The sequence below is a fragment of the Phaethon lepturus genome, unplaced genomic scaffold, assembly GCF_000687285.1.
Source record: "Phaethon lepturus isolate BGI_N335 unplaced genomic scaffold, ASM68728v1 scaffold10784, whole genome shotgun sequence".
Classification (NCBI taxonomy): domain Eukaryota; kingdom Metazoa; phylum Chordata; class Aves; order Phaethontiformes; family Phaethontidae; genus Phaethon; species Phaethon lepturus.
In genome coordinates, this window is record NW_010534009.1 from 147,060 (window position 1) to 165,457 (window position 18,398).

General features: G+C 48.1%; 1 protein-coding gene across 2 annotated transcripts in view; it reads left to right on the forward strand.

Moving 5' to 3' along the window:
- The window catches only part of GLI2 (GLI family zinc finger 2), a 144,063-nt gene extending 127,078 nt beyond the window's left edge, over positions 1-16,985 (forward strand). For both annotated transcript variants that reach the window (XM_010285387.1, XM_010285386.1), the window contains 5 exons: positions 1,395-1,544; positions 5,248-5,412; positions 9,842-10,123; positions 13,250-13,586; positions 14,644-16,985. In XM_010285387.1, coding sequence (XP_010283689.1) covers positions 1,395-1,544; positions 5,248-5,412; positions 9,842-10,123; positions 13,250-13,586; positions 14,644-16,985 — 3,276 coding nt within the window. The remainder of the gene's footprint in view (positions 1-1,394; positions 1,545-5,247; positions 5,413-9,841; positions 10,124-13,249; positions 13,587-14,643) is intronic.
- The last annotated feature ends 1,413 nt before the right edge of the window (positions 16,986-18,398 follow it).

Below are 18,398 nucleotides of genomic sequence, written 5' to 3' on the forward strand. Positions count from 1 at the left end.
TTTAGCGTATCTGTGGTCTCCTGGGGGGTTTACCAGATTTGTAAAATCTGAGGCTAAAATCTCCCACCGATGCCATGTTATAAAACCAGAACCATAGGCAGCTAAGCTCCAAACCCATACAAAGCCTCTCCACAACCCAGCCTCCCCTGACCCGCCTGGCACACAGTCTTTTTTCTTGGCGTTTACCTGTGGTGCCTGCAGGACCAGATGAGTGCCATGCACCTCCTCTTGCCCCTGGGGAGACCTGGTGCCCCAGGATTGGACCACGGTACACAAAAGGCAGGGGCTGGATTCGTCTGGGATTGTGAAGGTCGGTGACTCTGTTTTAATGTGTTTTTGTGTCCTCGTGCTGCCTTACCACCCCGAGAAAGTCTCATCCCAAGCCACAACATGTGTGCCTGGCCTTGGCTGGGGGGGATGAAGGCGGGGGCTGGAAAAAATTCTCACCGTAAAAAAAAAAAAATAAAACCCAAACCCAAAGTGGTTTATTTTAGGATTTCCTGTCAGTGAATGTCTGCTGAAAACACAGGAGCAAGGACAGGCATTATTTTTGGCAGTGAGACCCCATTCAGACAGACAAGGCCGCCGCGGGAATGGCGCTGCTGATGGGCTGGTCTCCGGCTCTGTTTATTTTCGGCAGTGCTTCATCTGCCCTGGGCTGTGAAAAAGAGACCCTCGTCTTCCTCCCAGGGTGGATGAAGGCACCATTCTGGGTCTGGCTTTTCAACAGCCCGGCACAGGATTTCATGGACCCAAATAATTAGCAGTAATTGAGGCCACCAAGCTTCCCTTGGCGCATTGCTCACAGATGCTGTCATTTCCTGCCAGCCGCCAACACTGGACAGCAGGTGGATGTCTTAGGGCCGGCGTATGGGCTGGCACACAGGCTGTCTGAGACTCATAGAATCATTTAGGTTGGAAAAGTCCTCTAAGATCATCAAGTCCAACTGAGGTTTGTCTCCTCCTCTCCCCATCCTCCAGGAGCCCCCCAGGAAAGGGTCCCAGCTGCGTAAATGTGGCACAGGAGGGTTCGGCAGAGACAAAAATGACTCTGTCATCCTCCCCAAAGGTGACATGGGGCAGTCCGGGAGACACTGAGAGGGCTCCTTTTTCCCTGGCACCATGGGTCCCTATTGCTTTTGCAAGCCTCCCAGTACATAGCTGCTTTGAAACCAGCGCCTGGTGTGCTGGGTGCTGTGTACCTTCTCCTGCAGGACACACCAGACTGCAGAGCTGGCTCCCATGTCCCTGGTGCTATCTGTGCACCTGGGACCCAGGTGCAATGCCTGACCACCAGCACTGGGGAGGGAACTGCTGACTTTCAGAGCACCCCGCATGCTTCGCTGGTGTCAGCTGTTCCAGGAGTGACCTGCTTGTCCCTTCTCTCCTACCAGCACATCAACAACGATCACATCCACGGGGAGAAGAAGGAGTTTGTCTGCCGCTGGCAGGACTGCACACGGGAGCAGAAGCCCTTCAAGGCTCAGTACATGTTGGTGGTGCACATGCGAAGGCACACCGGAGAGAAGCCCCACAAGTGCACGGTGAGCTGGTGGGGACACATGGTGCAGCTCAGCTTGGCAAGTGGGACACTGGACTTTGGTGGTCACAGAAATGTGTGTACGGACACAGGCATGGCTTCAAGCAGGGCTCTCCTAGAGTTCCTGCTGGCACCCAGCTCAGGGCCAGTCCAGCCCTCTGTGTCCAGATTATAGCTACTTTCAAGCTACACCCTGGGGATGGGGCAAGTGGTCAAGGAGGGTAGTCAAGGTGTTAGTGGGCAAAATGGTATTTCCTTGGGGAAAATAGGCTCAGGTCTACCACAGAGATCCAGAGTGACTCAGAAAAAATCACTTAAGGTGGAGAACCAGCCAATTCAGTTGCTTGCATCCAAGAAGGAAATCCAGTAAACTCACACTATGGGCAACCACCTAAGCTGCTCATGTCTCAGCATTACCCAGTACTGCTGCTGGTGCTGCAAGTTTCCCTCACCCCCATACCCAAGTGTGCCACAATCCTCCTTCCAGCCTGGGGGCTGGACCAACACCTCCTGCCTCTGCTCTCTTAATCCAGAGGTGAAGTCAACCCCTGGGTGCTTAAAGCCCAAGAGGAGCTCAATCCCCAGACCTTCTGCATGCAAGCAGCACAGTGTCTGGTGTTAAACAGTGCCTAAGGAAGAGCATGGGGTGTTATATCGTACCTCAGCCCTGTGGGTACAGGCTCATCTATCATATGGGAGAGCTGGGCTTCCCTCCTCCCCAACCTCAAGATATCAAAGCGCATATCTGCCCTCACACATGGAGGCCTCCACCGCACTGCTGGCTGACATGAGGCAGCAAAAGATGCCTGACGGGGGCACAAGACAGAAGAAAGCTGTGGGCTTTATTGGCTGTGGCCAACTAGTAGGAGAGTCAGAGAACTGGTAGAGAGAGGTGTTCACCATCACTTTCAACATATGCTTCAGCTCTTTTTCCTTCTGAAGGTCCACCCCTGTCTTTTGATAGCCTCTGCTCCCTGCCTTCTCCTGCCAGTTTTTCATAACTCCTCTGCTGTCAGCATTACACCTTTCCTTTCCTCAGAGTCTCAGGGATGAGTCTCTCTTTCTGCTCAGCAGATGTCTGAGCCGTCCTCCCATATCTTCTTCCTCTTCTGCTCCATTAGTCACTTCCAGCCATGCTCCCTCCCTGGCTCTGCCTCAGCTCCTGCTTACAAATATTAGGATTTGTATGATTTGCTTGCTGCATGAATCCTTTATCAATCTTCCAGCCCTGTGTTCATTTAATTTAGAGCATAAGCTCCCCAGGGCACAGGGCCATGTCCTTTGTTTTAATCTTCTAAAACACTTTGCCCAGTTCTAGTGCTTTACCAATCTTCCTTAAAAGTATCAAGGAGTATTGATCATCGGTGTACTACAAAGTGAGCAGTGAGGGAAAATTTAGCCCTGCCCTTGCAGGTAGAGGGACTCAGAAGACAAAAAGCAGCAGTGCTGTAATGGAGCAGGAAACAGCACCGCTGCACAATCCTGCCTCTTTCAAGCCTCAGTTGTGTCACACTGGAGCAATGGCAAGGCTGTGGGTGTTTGAGTCTCAAGTCTTCCTCTGCCTCCTGAAGAACTGCAGTCCCTCCATGTGGGATATGTCACAGCAACCGTCCCTGAACTGGAGTACCATCAGTTTCTAATTGCCTGGGATACATGGCAGCTCTGCAGATGGTGCCCTTCTGTGGCAGACCATTCCTTGTCCAAGTCTGGCAGTGATTTTTCAAAGTACCATTTGTTTCAGACAAGAAATTTGTGGTGTACATAAAGCTACAGATGAGCCCAATTGCAGCCTGGGATTTGGTCAAGGATTATTTCAACACATGACAGCCAGAACTCCCACTGACATAATCAAATCCACGCATAAGAGTGGGAACAACTGCTTTGAACATGCACAGGCTGCTTTGCTGAGAAATTCTTATTTGAAAATATGTGCTCAGTTCTTTTGCTCTTAAAACTGCATTTTTGTGTCAGTACCCAGCAAAACCAGAATGGACACGAGTTGCGTCACGCTGAGTTCTCTTTGTTTTCCAGCAAGTGGAATGATGTATTTCAATAATCATAAGCGACTTGAGTTGCGAAAGACTCTTTGCACAGGGCAAGAGAAGAGAGAGATATACTGTGCTATGCCAAAGTTGCAGCATGTTCTATGGGCCAAATGGGCTAATGAAAGTTGTCTGAGGAAGGGGAACTGGATCCATCATGCCCTGACAAAGTTGTGGAAGGAATCAGCTCTTGCAGGATGCTTCTACCATCCTTGAAGAGATCTGGGTATCTCAAGAGAGGGGAACAGTTTGTCTTATGTCCATCATCTTTATGCTAAACCTTAAAAGGAAGCTTAAGAAACCCTACTTCTTTTCCAGCACAACAAAATTATATGGGATCAGCCTGTGCCTACGTGCTTCATGGGTTTCATGGGCTGCATGTTTGCCTCACTCCTTAGCAGTGCAGGCCAGTCCTATCCCCATGGAGCACAAGAAGACAGGTACCGTTGCTACTGCATGCAGCTGCCTTTGACCTCTGCCCAAAAGGGCCAGATCTCTGGACTACTCAGCTGCCTACAGGGAAATCTGACACTGAGCTGTGGCATGACCTGCTATGACAACCAATTTCTGCACTGGCCAAGACTCAAACATAGCAATGTGAAGTCCTGTCACATCTGGACTGAACTTGTAGACACGTTTAACTGATCTGACTAAAATACAACACTTTGTAGCTTGTGTACATTATAACAGGAGGGGCTGCTTGTTGAAATTTAAAGTGTGTTTTAAGGTGCTTGCATAGGAAGTGCAGAATGGGCTTTTCAATGCTCCCAGCTGAACAGTGAGTGCAGCATTTAGCTAGAATTTGGAAGGGAGCCTTGCATTTCTTAAAACCTCTTCCAGTGTTTGCAAGCTCCCACTTCTTTTCATCAAAGAGCTTCTAAGACAGCCTCCTTGGTTTGAGGCAAAATCCTCCCATGCTGCAGACAGGGCAGGTGCAGGGAGAAGTCTCCAGCCCTGCCAGAGTGGAGGGTGGCAGGACTACATCACCCGAAGCCTCACCATGTCTCCCAAGCTGCTCCTTCTCGTTGTGTGGGCAGCTGGTTTCCTTCCAGGAGGAAGGTTCCTGGCCTGTTTTATCATCCAAAAGTCCATCTGTCTTCAAGATTGAGAGTTGTTTTTTAAACTGGTAATGTCAGACGGTCTGACCACAGCATCCTCCGAGAGTAGACCCAAGCTGTAATTTGGGAAACTTCAAAGCTTGCTAGATTTCTGCTTGTGTGTTAGAGAATGGTCTGGCCTTTCCAGTGCTGGTGTTAGTGAAGTGGCAAGGCTGGTCAAACTGTCAAGAAGCCATCAGTTCTCTGGGTGGGAAGGAGAGGGCTTCCGTTCCTGAGTGTGTTAGCTGCAGAGGAGGCAGAGCTGCTAAAAGAGCCCTTGGAGGAGTGGAAGGGTGTTCAACCCCGCTGGAAAAAGAGTCTCTTGTTGAAAAGTCAGGTGCGTACCCAACAAGGAGCAGCACCTTAAACATGACTCACTGCTGAAACTCTCAGCCTGCCTAGCGAAGCGAATTCTCCTAACAAAGTGGATGTTGTTCCCTAAAACACAAGCCCTTTAAAGGGAAGAAAAAAAAAGAAAGAATGAGAAACAGATGAGAAGGGTTTAGGCAGGGGGAAAATCAAATTTTTCTGGTTAATTAATCACTCCTCTTGTGTTTTTTTATTTTAGTTTGAGGGTTGCTCCAAAGCCTATTCCCGCCTGGAGAACTTAAAGACACACCTGAGGTCCCACACTGGAGAAAAACCCTATGTCTGTGAACACGAAGGCTGCAATAAAGCCTTTTCCAATGCCTCGGACAGAGCCAAGCACCAGAACAGGACACATTCCAATGAGGTAAGCCTGGGCTCACCACAGCTCAATGGAGGGCTTTTTTTAAATTTTGCTGACAATAAACATACATTTTACACGCTGGACTCATGTAAGAAGAAACCTACTATAATAAGAGGTTTTTCTTATTTTTTAATAGGATTTATTTTGCTGGAGAGCCAGACCACATTAGCTTTATATTTATGAAAGCCATGTTTGAAATCATGAACAGATGTTAAAGTATGCAAACTTTTTAATCAGCTTTGGAAATTAAAGCAAGCATTTTCCAAATTTATAATTTTTAATAGTGCAAATAGGATTGTACAGTTGTGTATGTGGTGTTTAATGTTACTGTGGAGCAGACTCGCAGTAGTATAACAGCTACCCTGGATCCTGACGCTCTGGAAATAATACTCCCTCCATCGTTTGATGTACAATGATAGAGCACAATGCAATGCTTTGTTAACCTTAGCTAATTAAGACCCACTATTAGTAGTTGGGGAGCAGAGGAAATTGCTTTTATTGTAACACATGTGATGGTCTGTTGCAATCAACCACGGACGACAATTGAAATTTGTATTACCACTAATTAGCTGACAGGGGAAGAAAAACCAACACTCCGAAGTTGTGATAGTGTTTGCAGCCATGAAGAATTCAGTCTGTAGCCTAATTTTCAACAGTTAAATATAGACTATTGGAGAATAGAACACAATTGCCACGGATGACAGCTTTTTAAAGCAGTGCTGTGTCTACAAAGGGTTTGTTGGGAGTATTTCTATCGCTGGCATAATATCAGTCAGTGATAACCAAAGCTCTGTAGGTTTCAGAGATTCTATTGGAGTCAGAATAAGGACTTAAAGTCTAGGATGCTCTTCTGTGCTGTGTGATGCTGAGATGGACCCAATGGATGACCTGGATCCCAGTGTTATTTGAATTGGTTTGGGTATGCACCCAAACGTCAGGATTGTCCTTCACCAGTGAGCCACTTCCCCAGCAGGACACAGGTTAAAATTAACCTGTATTCGCACTGGCACTGAGTAGTTTGGAGTTGGTTTAAGGTTACACTGACCTTAAGGCCAGGAGGGACCAACAACACATGCAACCTCTTGTCTGCTCCGCAACCTGCATTCCCAATAACTGGTGTTTGACTGAGCTTCTTCTCCTGAAAGGTAGACAGTTGTGATTTAATCTCACATTTCAGGTAGTAGAAATTGCTTGTCTTCCAGCCCTGGATGCTTCCTCTGCCTTCCTCCAGTGCTGGATCCAATGTCCCTTTCATTGTTGCGATTTCCACCTCATAACTTAAGTCGCTCTCCATCTTCTTTCTCATAAGATAAATAAGTCAAGCCACTGAAGATTCCCATTACTGCAGCATTTTTTTCCTGTCCTGACATCAGTTTTGCATCTGTCTTCCATTCCTAAATATTCTCATGTGGGTGGATCAAGACTGCTGGTACAACTCTCAGTGTTGCACACAGACTCACTTTGCCCAGTTTGTGCACACTGAAGCTGTATGTGAGCTATTTTTTGCCCATAAATCACTTGAGCTTGGATCCCTAGAGATTTTCCAGGATCCTTCCTAGCCAGCCCAGAGTTTTTCTTCTGTTGGGCCAGCTGGTGTCCCATGTTCCTACATGTGGAATTTTGGTATTTGCTGCATTATTAAATGTCATTTCTTTGATGGGTTCAGTTTCCCAAGTCATCCAGATCAGGAGCTGCACTGGATCTGGGATGAGTCCTCACTTCCCCTGAGCAGAGCTTGGACACACTTGAAGGTCTGCTCCTTTGGGTTCCCATCATGCAAGAAGGTGAGGCTGTAGGGAAGGAGCATCCAACTCCTTGTCTATGGTGGACCCTGATCTAATATGGTGACACTTGGCACAGGCTGCATCCAAAAACCCAAAGACAGATAATAGAGAGGGTTTTTACCCTTGGCTATTGCTTCCCCTGGACGGCACCAAAGCCTTCTCAGGTGCAGAAACAGCATAGCCACTAGTGGAGGATTTGTACCAGACGAGCCGAGCCTTACCATGGGAACTACATGGCATTGCATGATCTTACATTTTGCCATCGTGCTCACTCCTGAACTGCTGTTCAACCCTCCTTGATGCAACACAGGCATGCCTCTGGGATGGGAGACTTGTGGGAGATCTGTAGGCTGCATATAATGGGTCTCTGGGCTATATATTTGACACCCTCTTTTTGGGGAACACTAACACAATTCTTTGCAACAGATGACATCCCTCATTGCAAAGCTCATTGCATTGGGCAGCAGGCCCAGGAGAGGGTCCAGCAACCAGCTGTGGCCATGACCAGTGGGTTAGCAAACTGCACTGAGACCTTGGCTCACAAAACCACATGGATGCAAAGCAGGAGTTTGTGGCTGGGAATATTTCTCTTTACCCATTGGTAACTCCACTGTGGTTCCTACCTACTAAATATTTTCCTCTGCTTGCAGTGTTTACTTGGGATACACCACAGTTTCAGAGTCAGTCATCCAAGTCTCCTTTAAGAGGGATGTTCCAGGTTCCTTGTATTTGTCTCTTGTCATTGTGTGACAGATGTAGGTCCATACATGCCGAAATTCAAGGATGGGGATATATTACCACACTGGTTTTTGTTTGATTGTTGAAATGTCACATGCACTATTTCGTTTTAAACTTTCAGTGACTATTTGAATCCCTTCAGGAGATACCTTCAAAGTTACTCCTGGGAAAAGGGCTTTCATCCCATGACCGCTCTCCCGTGCATACACAAAAGAGTGGCATGAGTTCACGACCAGCCAAAGACTTGGAGTGTCCTTTTCTCCAATTCAAGCTAAACAAGGGTAAAATACAGACATTCAGTTCTGCTGCGTGCCTGGGGAGTTCTCCAGTTCTCCCACCCTAAGGCATATCATCCTGTATGTATATGGGAGTAGGAGGGAGGCATCTGAGATATCTAAATTGTTGACTTCACTAGGGCATACACTGCATTAGATATCAGAATCTGGATAACTGAGGGGATATATGAAGGCATGCCAACAAAACAGCAGTTGTGCTCAGTTCAGTTGTAGAAGGTATGGCCTCATGAAGAGGATGGTTGTACCCCATTAGGTGGAGTGTCTGCTGTCCAAGCAAGAGCGATCGTGTTACTCTAACTACTGGTGTCTGAAAAATCAGAACTATTGGACCTAAAGGATCTTTATAAAAAAATCCTTGAACTGTTTTATGTAGGGTTTTTTAGCATGTGTGGTGGGGATTCTCTTCTTTAGAATGGGTTTTAAGAGCAGCAATATTTCTATAATGCCTCATCCAAAAGGTTGCATGAGATTTATAAACAAACTGTTTTACTTTTTGTGTTTTGGTTTACCCAGCTTTAAAATATATTAAATATTTACCTCAGTGGGGTGTTAGGAGGATTTAGTTTGTTCAAATGATGTGCCAAGATCGGTCAGTAAGCATGCTTTTGAATAAAAACCAGAATTTCAGTGTTTTTCATGTGATAATGATGGCTTTCTGCAAAGAATATACACTCTTTTGTATTTTTTCACTCTAGACTTCTGGACAAAATTGCAAAACAGATGAAAAAAAGCATAGGGATGGTCATTTTGGGTAGCCTTCAAACAACATACGTCTGTTTTTTTCATGGATCTATCCTAGTGCGTTGGCAGAAAAATACTTAGAGTAGCTGTGAGGCTGAAAGCGGAACTTGTGATGAATTCAGAGCTTCCAGCGCAGCAGCACCAGCTCAAACAACTGCAGCGCTAATACACTTTGGAATTGGAAACTCAATAAAAAAAAGAGTTAAAAGAAGAAAAGTATCTGTTTGCTGATTTCTGTTTTCAGAAGCATGGCTTCAACCTTGTTTTCCTGTGGCAATCAATGATTCATGAATTCGGGACTAGAGTGCTATCGTCTGAAAAAAAACATTGCATGCTTGTGGTTTGTTTTGCACAATAACAGATTTCGAGGTGACAGGTGCTGGAGTGGTGTGATAGATTGGGCAGGGTGAATCCAGTCTGGTTTGGTTTCGCTGGAATTCCATCAGCCAGAAGGTCTCAGACATTTTCTCGGTGTAGACCCCACCTTAGCAGAGAGAATGTGTTATGGCCAGTCCCCTACATCACCTCCCTCCCATCCGTAATCAGGAAACATTCCTGTGGCCACCCGAGCAAATACATACATGAGAAAGTAATATTAGGAAAGTATTTCATGAATTCTTAGCTGTCTTTTAACCCAGAAACTGAAAACAAGGAGTTTAGCCAACATCAAATGACTGGCCAGGTCTGTGTAGATCAGCGGCAGCCCATATATCACATCTTAGAGATCTCAGTGTTACAGAATTCTGTGGAACAGATGCTCCACATTTTGCTACTGCCAGCCGCTATGCTCATTGTATTTTCTTGGCACATACATTGTACCTGGAATATTTGGGCTTGTTCTAAATATAACCCAAGATTTGCTTGTATTGACAGAAACCCTACGTCTGTAAAATCCCTGGCTGCACGAAGCGGTACACAGACCCCAGTTCCCTCAGGAAACATGTCAAGACTGTACATGGGCCTGATGCCCACGTCACGAAGAAGCAGCGCAACGATGTTCACCCAAGGCCACCTCCCCTCAAGGAAAATGGGGACAATGAGGCAAGCGCCAAGCAGAGCAGCAAGGTTTCAGAGGAGAGCCCCGAGGCCAACAGCACCACAAGGGGCATGGAGGATTGCTTACAAGTCAAAACGATAAAAACAGAGAATTCTGTGGTAAGAGCAGTTGCTCTTGGCAGAAATGACGCGGCCCCTAATTTCTCCAGTGCAATGGGGGCGTGAAGCATTTGCATGCCATTTGCCTCACCAGCCAGTTGCCCTTCACCTGCCAACACCCTAGAGTTCAAGTCCAGAGATGAAACTACAGGCCAGGGCACAGTCCAGTACATTTTGCACCTTCCTACCCAGCATCACAAATTCCCACCCTTGTAGTCATAGAGGCCACATGATGCCCAGTGTTGAGCTTGGCCTCCCTGTGCTGTGAAAGTGGGTAAAACTCAGTGTTGTGGTCAAATGAGCTTTACCTACCTCACTAATTTAAATTGAGCAATGACCATAGGGCACAAATTGATGAGTGCTTCTTGAAGCAGAAGTCCTGGCTTAAGCAGTCCCTTTTCTCTTCCTCCCTGCACCCTGCACTGTTTTTCTTTCCAGGCTGCTGCTATGCAGCAGTTTTGCTGGCACAACTCTGTTGTGGGCTGTCTGATGAAGCCAGTGGGGATAATAGTAGTTGTTTTATTTTTGTTGAGTATCTTAAAGCAAATTCAATTCCTTGGTCCTGTCCACCATACATAGAAGCACAGAATCTCTGGGGTTGGCAGGGACCTCTTGAAATCATCTAATCCAACCTCCCTGCTCAAGCAAGGTCAGCTAGAGCAGGTTGCTCAGGAGTACACAAGTTCAATACATGACTCCCAGCTGCGACAAAAAATTGTAGTGGGGCAATGGGGGAGCAAAACCAGGAATAAACATGGGAGCAATGCTGTGGCCCACACAGCTTGCAGTCAACCGTGATCGTACTTTACAGCCTCATGAGTGGCCACCAGCTGAAGCAAAGACCATTTTATCAGCCTTCTGGCCATTAGAGCAGCTCCACAGTAGGCAGTGGTGTGGTTGATGGTGCTAACAAGATATGTACGGTGATGGGTCCAAACACATTCAAGCCTCTTTCACCCCATGCAGGGAGTCCACCTGCTCCTCAGCTTACCACTGCTGGTGGAGGAGATGGAGCATTGCAACACATGGGTCACTTTTGCCTTTTGATGTTTCTCTTCACCTTTGTACCCAAAGTTCTGGTCTGCTGCACCAGCTCAGAGTGTGGCAGGGTACGGTCTGGATACAGCAGAAAAGACCTTCACCTGCAAAGAGAGTGTTCTCATATTCCCCAGATTTCTCACTAGAGCTGAAAGGACTTTGAGCTCCAAAATATATATTTTCTTGATTTGAATCCAGGCTAAAAGATTGTTATTCCTATGAAACAACATGCCCTGGAGCTACAAAGATTTTTCTAGAAAAGGTTAAGGGATGTGTTGTTGGACAAATTACTAATGAGCAGCATGTTTCAGTTGGGAAGGAATTGAGTTTTTTCACATCCAAAGTGTCTCTAATTGACTAACGGAACAGTTTTACTGTGATGAGTCTCTGTATTGGGTTACATAAACTGAGTGTGAGAACCACTGGACAGAATGACCTCTCTCCAACACTCTTCCTCTGTATGTTTTGGGGTTTTTTCTATGAAAACACGGACACAACCACAGCTCCCCACCCTGTTTCTCCCGAAGGTGTAGGGTTGTTTTCCTAGGGCTCTGCGCTCCCAGGGTTGCTTCCAAGCCGTCTTGCTGGCGGCAGGGCCATGGGTTGGAAGTTTCTCTCCGCTGTCCCCGTGCAACGCTGCGTACTTCACTCATGCACATCTAACGGGCAGCATCTGACCTGGCAGGCCCACATCCAACTCCTGTTTCCTGGTTAAGGTCAGGGTGGTGGGAGGGGTGAAATGCTTCACTGGTTCCCATCATTCTGAGGCCCCTTGTTTTGACCCACCTTTGGGTCTTATCCCAAACCCGTGGAGATGGGTGGGAAGTCTTTCCTAGGGGTTTTTATCTGGGCCCTCAAAGAGAGAAGGCAGGGAAGATGGGGTATGGCAGAGGGGGAGATGTTGGCAATATGTGTTGTATTCTGCGCTCCCCTCTTCCTCCTTTTACTAACATGGTCCTTTCTGTTAATGCTATCTTTGTCCTAACAACCTGTTCTTTATTCCCTCTTACCCTTCCTTACTCTACCTTCCTAAGGACAGTCGGTACTAAGGTGAGCAAAGAAGTCCTTTGTGTTAAAATAACTGTATAAAGCATGGTCTCCTGCAGAACTCCTGTCTCCGGCTAACCCCCGCAGGGTAGAGGCGGAGGCGTTTGGAGCGATGGGGAGGGACATGGGATATTTAACTTGAGTGCAGAAGGGGGGAAGACACAGTGCCCGAGGATTCCCTTTGCCACCTTTCTCCCGGCATCACAACTTGCCATTTAATCCTGGGATTGCAATGTCTATCACCCCGATTGAAGGGCGATGAGGGCATCAGAGCCAGGTAGCCCTACCCATGAGGGCTGCTACCGAGCAAAGCACTGCATCACCCTGCACTCCCACCTTGGCCTGAAGCAAAGTACGTTGCTTTTTCAGCACTCCCATTTTCTGACGGTTGCTGGAGCATGGGACTGGAGCAAAGACAGGCATCCTGTCTGGTAGCAGCAAACAGCTACCTCAGAGCAAGTTCAGACCATTTAGTGCTGCAAATAAACTACTCAATGTGAAATGCAATTCTTCATGTAAATAAAATAAATATTTATGGTGCTTATCTGCCTTATCTGCAAATGGGAGTTTGCAAAGAGTGAACCAAGTTTTTATCTGTCTGGGAAGTTTGTCAGCTAACCTAATTATATGTTAGAGTATTTTAAAGACAGAAATACGTTGTGTCTGAAATACTTAGGCCATGATCCTGTGTTAGATAAGCCAGTGCTTGCTGCAATATACCTTGCACAACCAGGTAACGTGCTGCTTTTCGAGAAGCATCTGCCCTTAATCTTTTGGAGGAACAACATTTGTTCTCTCTCCATCCTCCAGTTGAACCCACCATAGTTTTTCCAGCTCTGGGGTGCTGCCCTGCCCTCCCCCCCCAGGGAATGTACCTCTGCCCTCTGGTAGAGCTGAGATCCTGCAGCAGGGAAGGGTAACAAGAGAGGGGAGACCCTGGTATAGGGCCAAATATGCAGAACCTGCTGGGGATGTTGGACTCGTGGTTTCTTTCCATCCATGTTTCCAGCTGCCCAATTCCTTCTCTTTTCCTTCCCCAAGATGTGTCAGTCCAGTCCTGGTGGCCAGTCATCGTGCAGCAGTGAGCCGTCACCCCTTGGCAGCACCAACAACAATGACAGTGGAGTAGAAATGAACATGCATAGTGGGGGAAGTCTGGGAGATCTGACGGCGTTGGATGACAACGCTCCTGTTGTGGACTCAACAGTCTCATCTGGTAATTCGACAGTCAGCCTGCAGCTAAGGAAACACATGACGACGATGCAACGACTTGAACAGCTCAAGAAAGAGAAACTCAAGACAGTTAAGGATTCCTGTTCATGGGTGAGCCCAGCTCCACAAGCCAGAAACACCAAGCTGCCTCCCATCTCAGGAAACGGTAAGCCCTAGGCCTGGGCCATGTCCTGTAGGAACCCTCCAGAGTTTGACTCTGGTTTCATAACCAAGAGTCTGTTCTGGAGGAGGATCATTTCTTACTGCCTCTGAGTCAGCCCTTTGCTGGATAGAGATGTCAAGTAAAATGGAGAGCTTGGGTGTAAACACAGATGTCTGATGATGTGCAACAGAAACCCAGATGCTCAGTGCTTCAGAGCTAGAAAGGAGGCAGAGGTGTTGGTGTCCTTGTTCCTGGGCTTGTCCAGGACCCAGCTACAGCTGTCCTCGCTGTCCCAGTGGCATTCACAAGACTGCTTGGGTTTGTTCCAGCAGTGACAATTCCCCAAGGGCTGATGTGCCTCCAGGGATATTGCTGGAGCACAGCAGCAGTCGGGACAGGATGTTTGTCCTCGATCTTGCTCTTGACAGGCCTTTTGTCACTTCTAGAGCCCCTGACTGTTGCCTACAGCTTTATATGCTAGTTTTCCACTGTCTGGGGATTCCTGAGAAAGGCATCTTTACGATTCTTTCAGTGTTCCTCTAACTTTGCCAAGAAGTCCCAAGGCATAGGGCCTGGGTTATACTAAACCTCAGGGCTTAGTATATTCGAGTTTCTTGGTTTACTCTGAGAAGAGCCTTTGAGTGTCAACTTTTGGGCTCTTAGCCTCCTATCCCTGACTCCTGTGCATCTGTCCCAGTGAGCAGCTGTAGTAGCTACGTGCTGTCCCCATGGCACTGTTCACACCAGTCCTACTTTGTTCCTACTAAGAGAAGCCCATATGGAGGCACTTCCTCAGCAGCTGAGCATCAATGGGGTACACATTGCAAAGGCCCTGCAGCAGGGACTTCTTGTCTTCTCTCCCCAGCCTTCTTGCTCTTTGTGCATGGACACAGAGCTGGAGATGAAGCTTTGAATTCACTGGCAGCATATGAAATTCACTATTGTTCCCATAAAATGTTTGGGGGTGGCTTTATCTGTCTGTATTCCGGCACCAAGAACACTATGAAGTGGAATTTCTCAGCTAACTAAATCTTTTCCTTCCCTGCAACCTTTCTCTCAGGCTCTATTCTAGAAAATAGTGGTGGTTCTTCTGCTACACTGCCTAATCCCAGAATAATGGAGCTGTCTGTCAATGAGGTTACGATGCTGAACCAACTCAACGAGCGCCGTGATAGTACGACAAGCACCATCAGCTCCGCCTACACTGTCAGCCGCAGATCATCAGGGATCTCCCCGTACTTCTCCAGCCGCCGTTCCAGCGAGGCTTCACAGCTCGGGCACCGTCCCAATAACACAAGCTCTGCCGACTCCTACGACCCAATTTCAACAGATGCCTCCCGTCGGTCAAGTGAGGTGAGCCAGTGCAGTGGGATGCCGGGTCTGCTGAACTGCACACCAGCTCTGCACTACAGGCTGAAAGCCAAGTATGCTGCTGCCACAGGGGGACCTCCTCCAACTCCCCTACCAAACATGGAGAGGATGACCCTGAAGAACAGGATCTCACTTATGGATGGACCAGACCCCACCTTGCCCTCTATCCGCCTCCCACCAGGCCCCAGACGTTGCAGTGATGGTAACACCTATGGCCACCCATCAGCTGCAGCATTTCCCCACGAGGTTCCAGGCAACTGCACGAGGCGGGCAAGCGACCCAGTGAGGAGACCTGCCGGAGATCCTCAGGCCCTCCCACGAGTTCACCGCTTCAACAGCACCAACAGCATGAACCCCTTCCACCCTCCACACCCTGCGGAGAGGAGGAATTTCGGCCTCCAGAGCTACGGTCGCTCAGACGGGAGCCTCGCCCGGCACACCTACTCACCCCGGCCACTGAGCATCAGTGAAAACATCACCATGGAAGCCATGTCCGGGGAGGCAGAGGCACCCGTTGGAGATGATGACATTATGCTGCCAGATGATGTGGTGCAGTACATCAAATCCCAGAACAACGGAACGGCAGCCGAGAGCACTTCCATGGGGTACAGCAATGAGATGCAGAGCTTCCAGGGAAGTGGGAAGCTGCAGCCCCCAGCCTTGCCTGGCCAGCGCAGGATGGCGTTGGCCGAGGCGAGCATGAACCACTTGGGACCCATGATGTCAGAGTGTCCCATGAGCTTTGATGCTTCCTCAGACATGAATAAAAATAACATGCCTGTCCAGTGGAACGAAGTCAGCTCGGGTACAGTTGATATCATGTCCAACCAGTCGAAGCAGCAGTTTTCACAAGGAAACTTAGCGGTGGTCCAACAGAAGCAAAATTTTGGCCAGTACCAGAACTACAACCCGCCGCAGCTGCAGTTGCCGGAGAACAGTATGAACGTAACACAGCAGAGCTTTATGCAAAGAAATGTGGGCATGGATGGGCAGAGGCTAAACTGTATGCAGCTGCGGCAGCAGGCGATGATGAACCCCGATCTGGGCTTGCACACAGGGTATAACCAGCCTCATCAGATGCTGAGCCCCAGTGCAATCAGTGGCAACCCAAATCAGATCTCTCCTTCCTGTAGCAGCATGGCAGCAAAGTCCGGACCGCACCTTCACCCTCAGCAAATGGACGTGGCAACCGACCCTTCTTTAATGGTCGGCAGCAACAGTGAGCGCATGATGCTGGGCCAGGTCATGCATGAACCGAGTCAGCAGAACTACTCATCTCAGCCGACCCACCTGAACTTCCCCATGGCTCAGGAAGCCTTTCATCAGCCCATCATGACCTCCAACCAGCCCAGCTTTGAGCCTCAGCAGAGCATGATGGGCTCAGCTGCGCAGGCATATCCGCCCGGCATGGTCCAGCCTCGTCCTCCACCTGAGCCAAGCCCAGCCAGCAGACCCCGAGGCCTCCGCACTGTGCAGCAGCTGGGCTACATGAGAACTCCCCACACCACAAATACTATCAGCCCGGGCCAGGAGGCGGCGGAGGCTGTGCATAAAAGAACCAGCGACATATTGCCGGCGCAGGCTCAGCAGTGCACGGATGGCACCAGGGAAAACAATTTGATGTACTATTACGGTCAAATCCATATGTACGAACAAAACAGCAGCTTCGATAACCACGCGGACTGCCGGGTCAGACAGCAGCAGTGTGCGCTGAACAGCAAGCCGGCCGCTCTGCCTTCCCCGGGCGTGAACCAGGTGTCCAGCACAGTGGACTCGCAAGGTCTTGAGCCCCCCCAGATAGATTTTGATGCCATCATGGACGATGGGGATCATTCAAGCCTGATGTCGGGAACCCTGAGCCCCAGCATCCTGCAGAACCTCTCCCAGAATTCCTCTCGCCTGACGACTCCACGAAACTCTCTGACACTGCCCACCATACCCGCGGGAATAAGCAATATGGCAATAGGCGATATGAGCTCCATGCTAACCACGCTGGCGGAAGAGAGTAAATTTCTAAACATGATGTCATAACAGTAAAGCACAAGGCCTTAGCGCTATCCAAGGGGCTGTGTGTGAAGCAGTTTTATGAATGTGCTTTTCAAAAATAATCTGTTTCGATAGAGTAGATTTTTTTATAAGTATTAAAAACATTAAAGGGATTCAAAATGAAAATTTTAAAAAGTCTCTGTACAGAATTATGTAAACTATATCCAGGCAGTTCAGCACCACAGGGGTGCACCTTTAGTATTATTTTTTGGCTTGGTTTCCCAGAGCACTGAACGGTATCACCACCAAGCTTGGAGACTGCATGAGTGTGGTTGATGAGATGAAACCCTCCCTCCCCAGCAGCCCTGTAAATAGTATTCCCCATCATTTTCCGTTAGTTACATTTGCAAAAAATTCCATTTTCAACCTGCCCCAGAAAGAAATGGGAGGATGCAGTTTTGATCAGAATAAAAGCCATACTATATATTCTGCTCTGATGAGAATAGGGTTTAGTTACGTCTCCAAACAAGCCCTCTGCCAGCAGTATTGTTTTATACCGTAAATACCTTTGTACCTTGCAAAAAGCATTGATTCCAAACAGCTTCTCAGCAAAGTGCCTTACCATGCTTTCGTGTTAAGTAGCCAAGGCCTCTCTTCCTTTAAAAATCAAATGTAGTGTATTGCCAGAAGCGTATATAAAATGTACATTTATAAAAACATAGTGGTGTTTCTGAGAAAACATTGGAAAGACACATTGATGAGACACATAAAAGGTGAATGCACACTTTGATCAGATGTGTTTACAACGTGGTTTATATCATGTGCAGAGTGGAGCAGAGGCCCAGGAACAGCAATCACTGGGAAATAATCCCCCGTGGCAAGAAGGCTCCGGCATGCAGACTGACACACACACAGTAACTTTGCACCCTCTGAGCGCAGTGACTTTCTGCGGAGGCCCCGCATACGTCTTTAATGTCAGATTTGTGAAGATTTCGCATTACCATATCCCTGCGCGGCTTTGCAAGGGCTTCGCTTTCTGTTGGGTTTTCCGTGCTAAGGTGCTCACATACAAAAGTGGTGGTGATGGAGAGAGTTTTATGATCGTTTCAGCCTGGTCTGCACTGTGGCAGCGTTCTGGGAGCTGGTTTATCTATCTGGCCAGGGTTCGCCTGCATAATATACTCCATGCAGAGCTCTGCCTGGGCTCTACGCACACAACAGGCGCGTGGCTGCACTGATGCGAAGCCAAGCATGAGCTAATACACCCTGCCCTGCAAGGAGGCTTGTCGGCATGTACCCAGCGCTGCATTAATGTGTCCCACAGCTTTGGTCAGCTTGAAAAGAGCTGCTGTATGCAAAAAATATACCATGGAAGATGCGGGACATTAGTTGGGCTAGTGTTTTGTGCTACAATACGTAACTGCTCTTTGTACCCAGCCTGGTTCAGTTCAGCGTTGC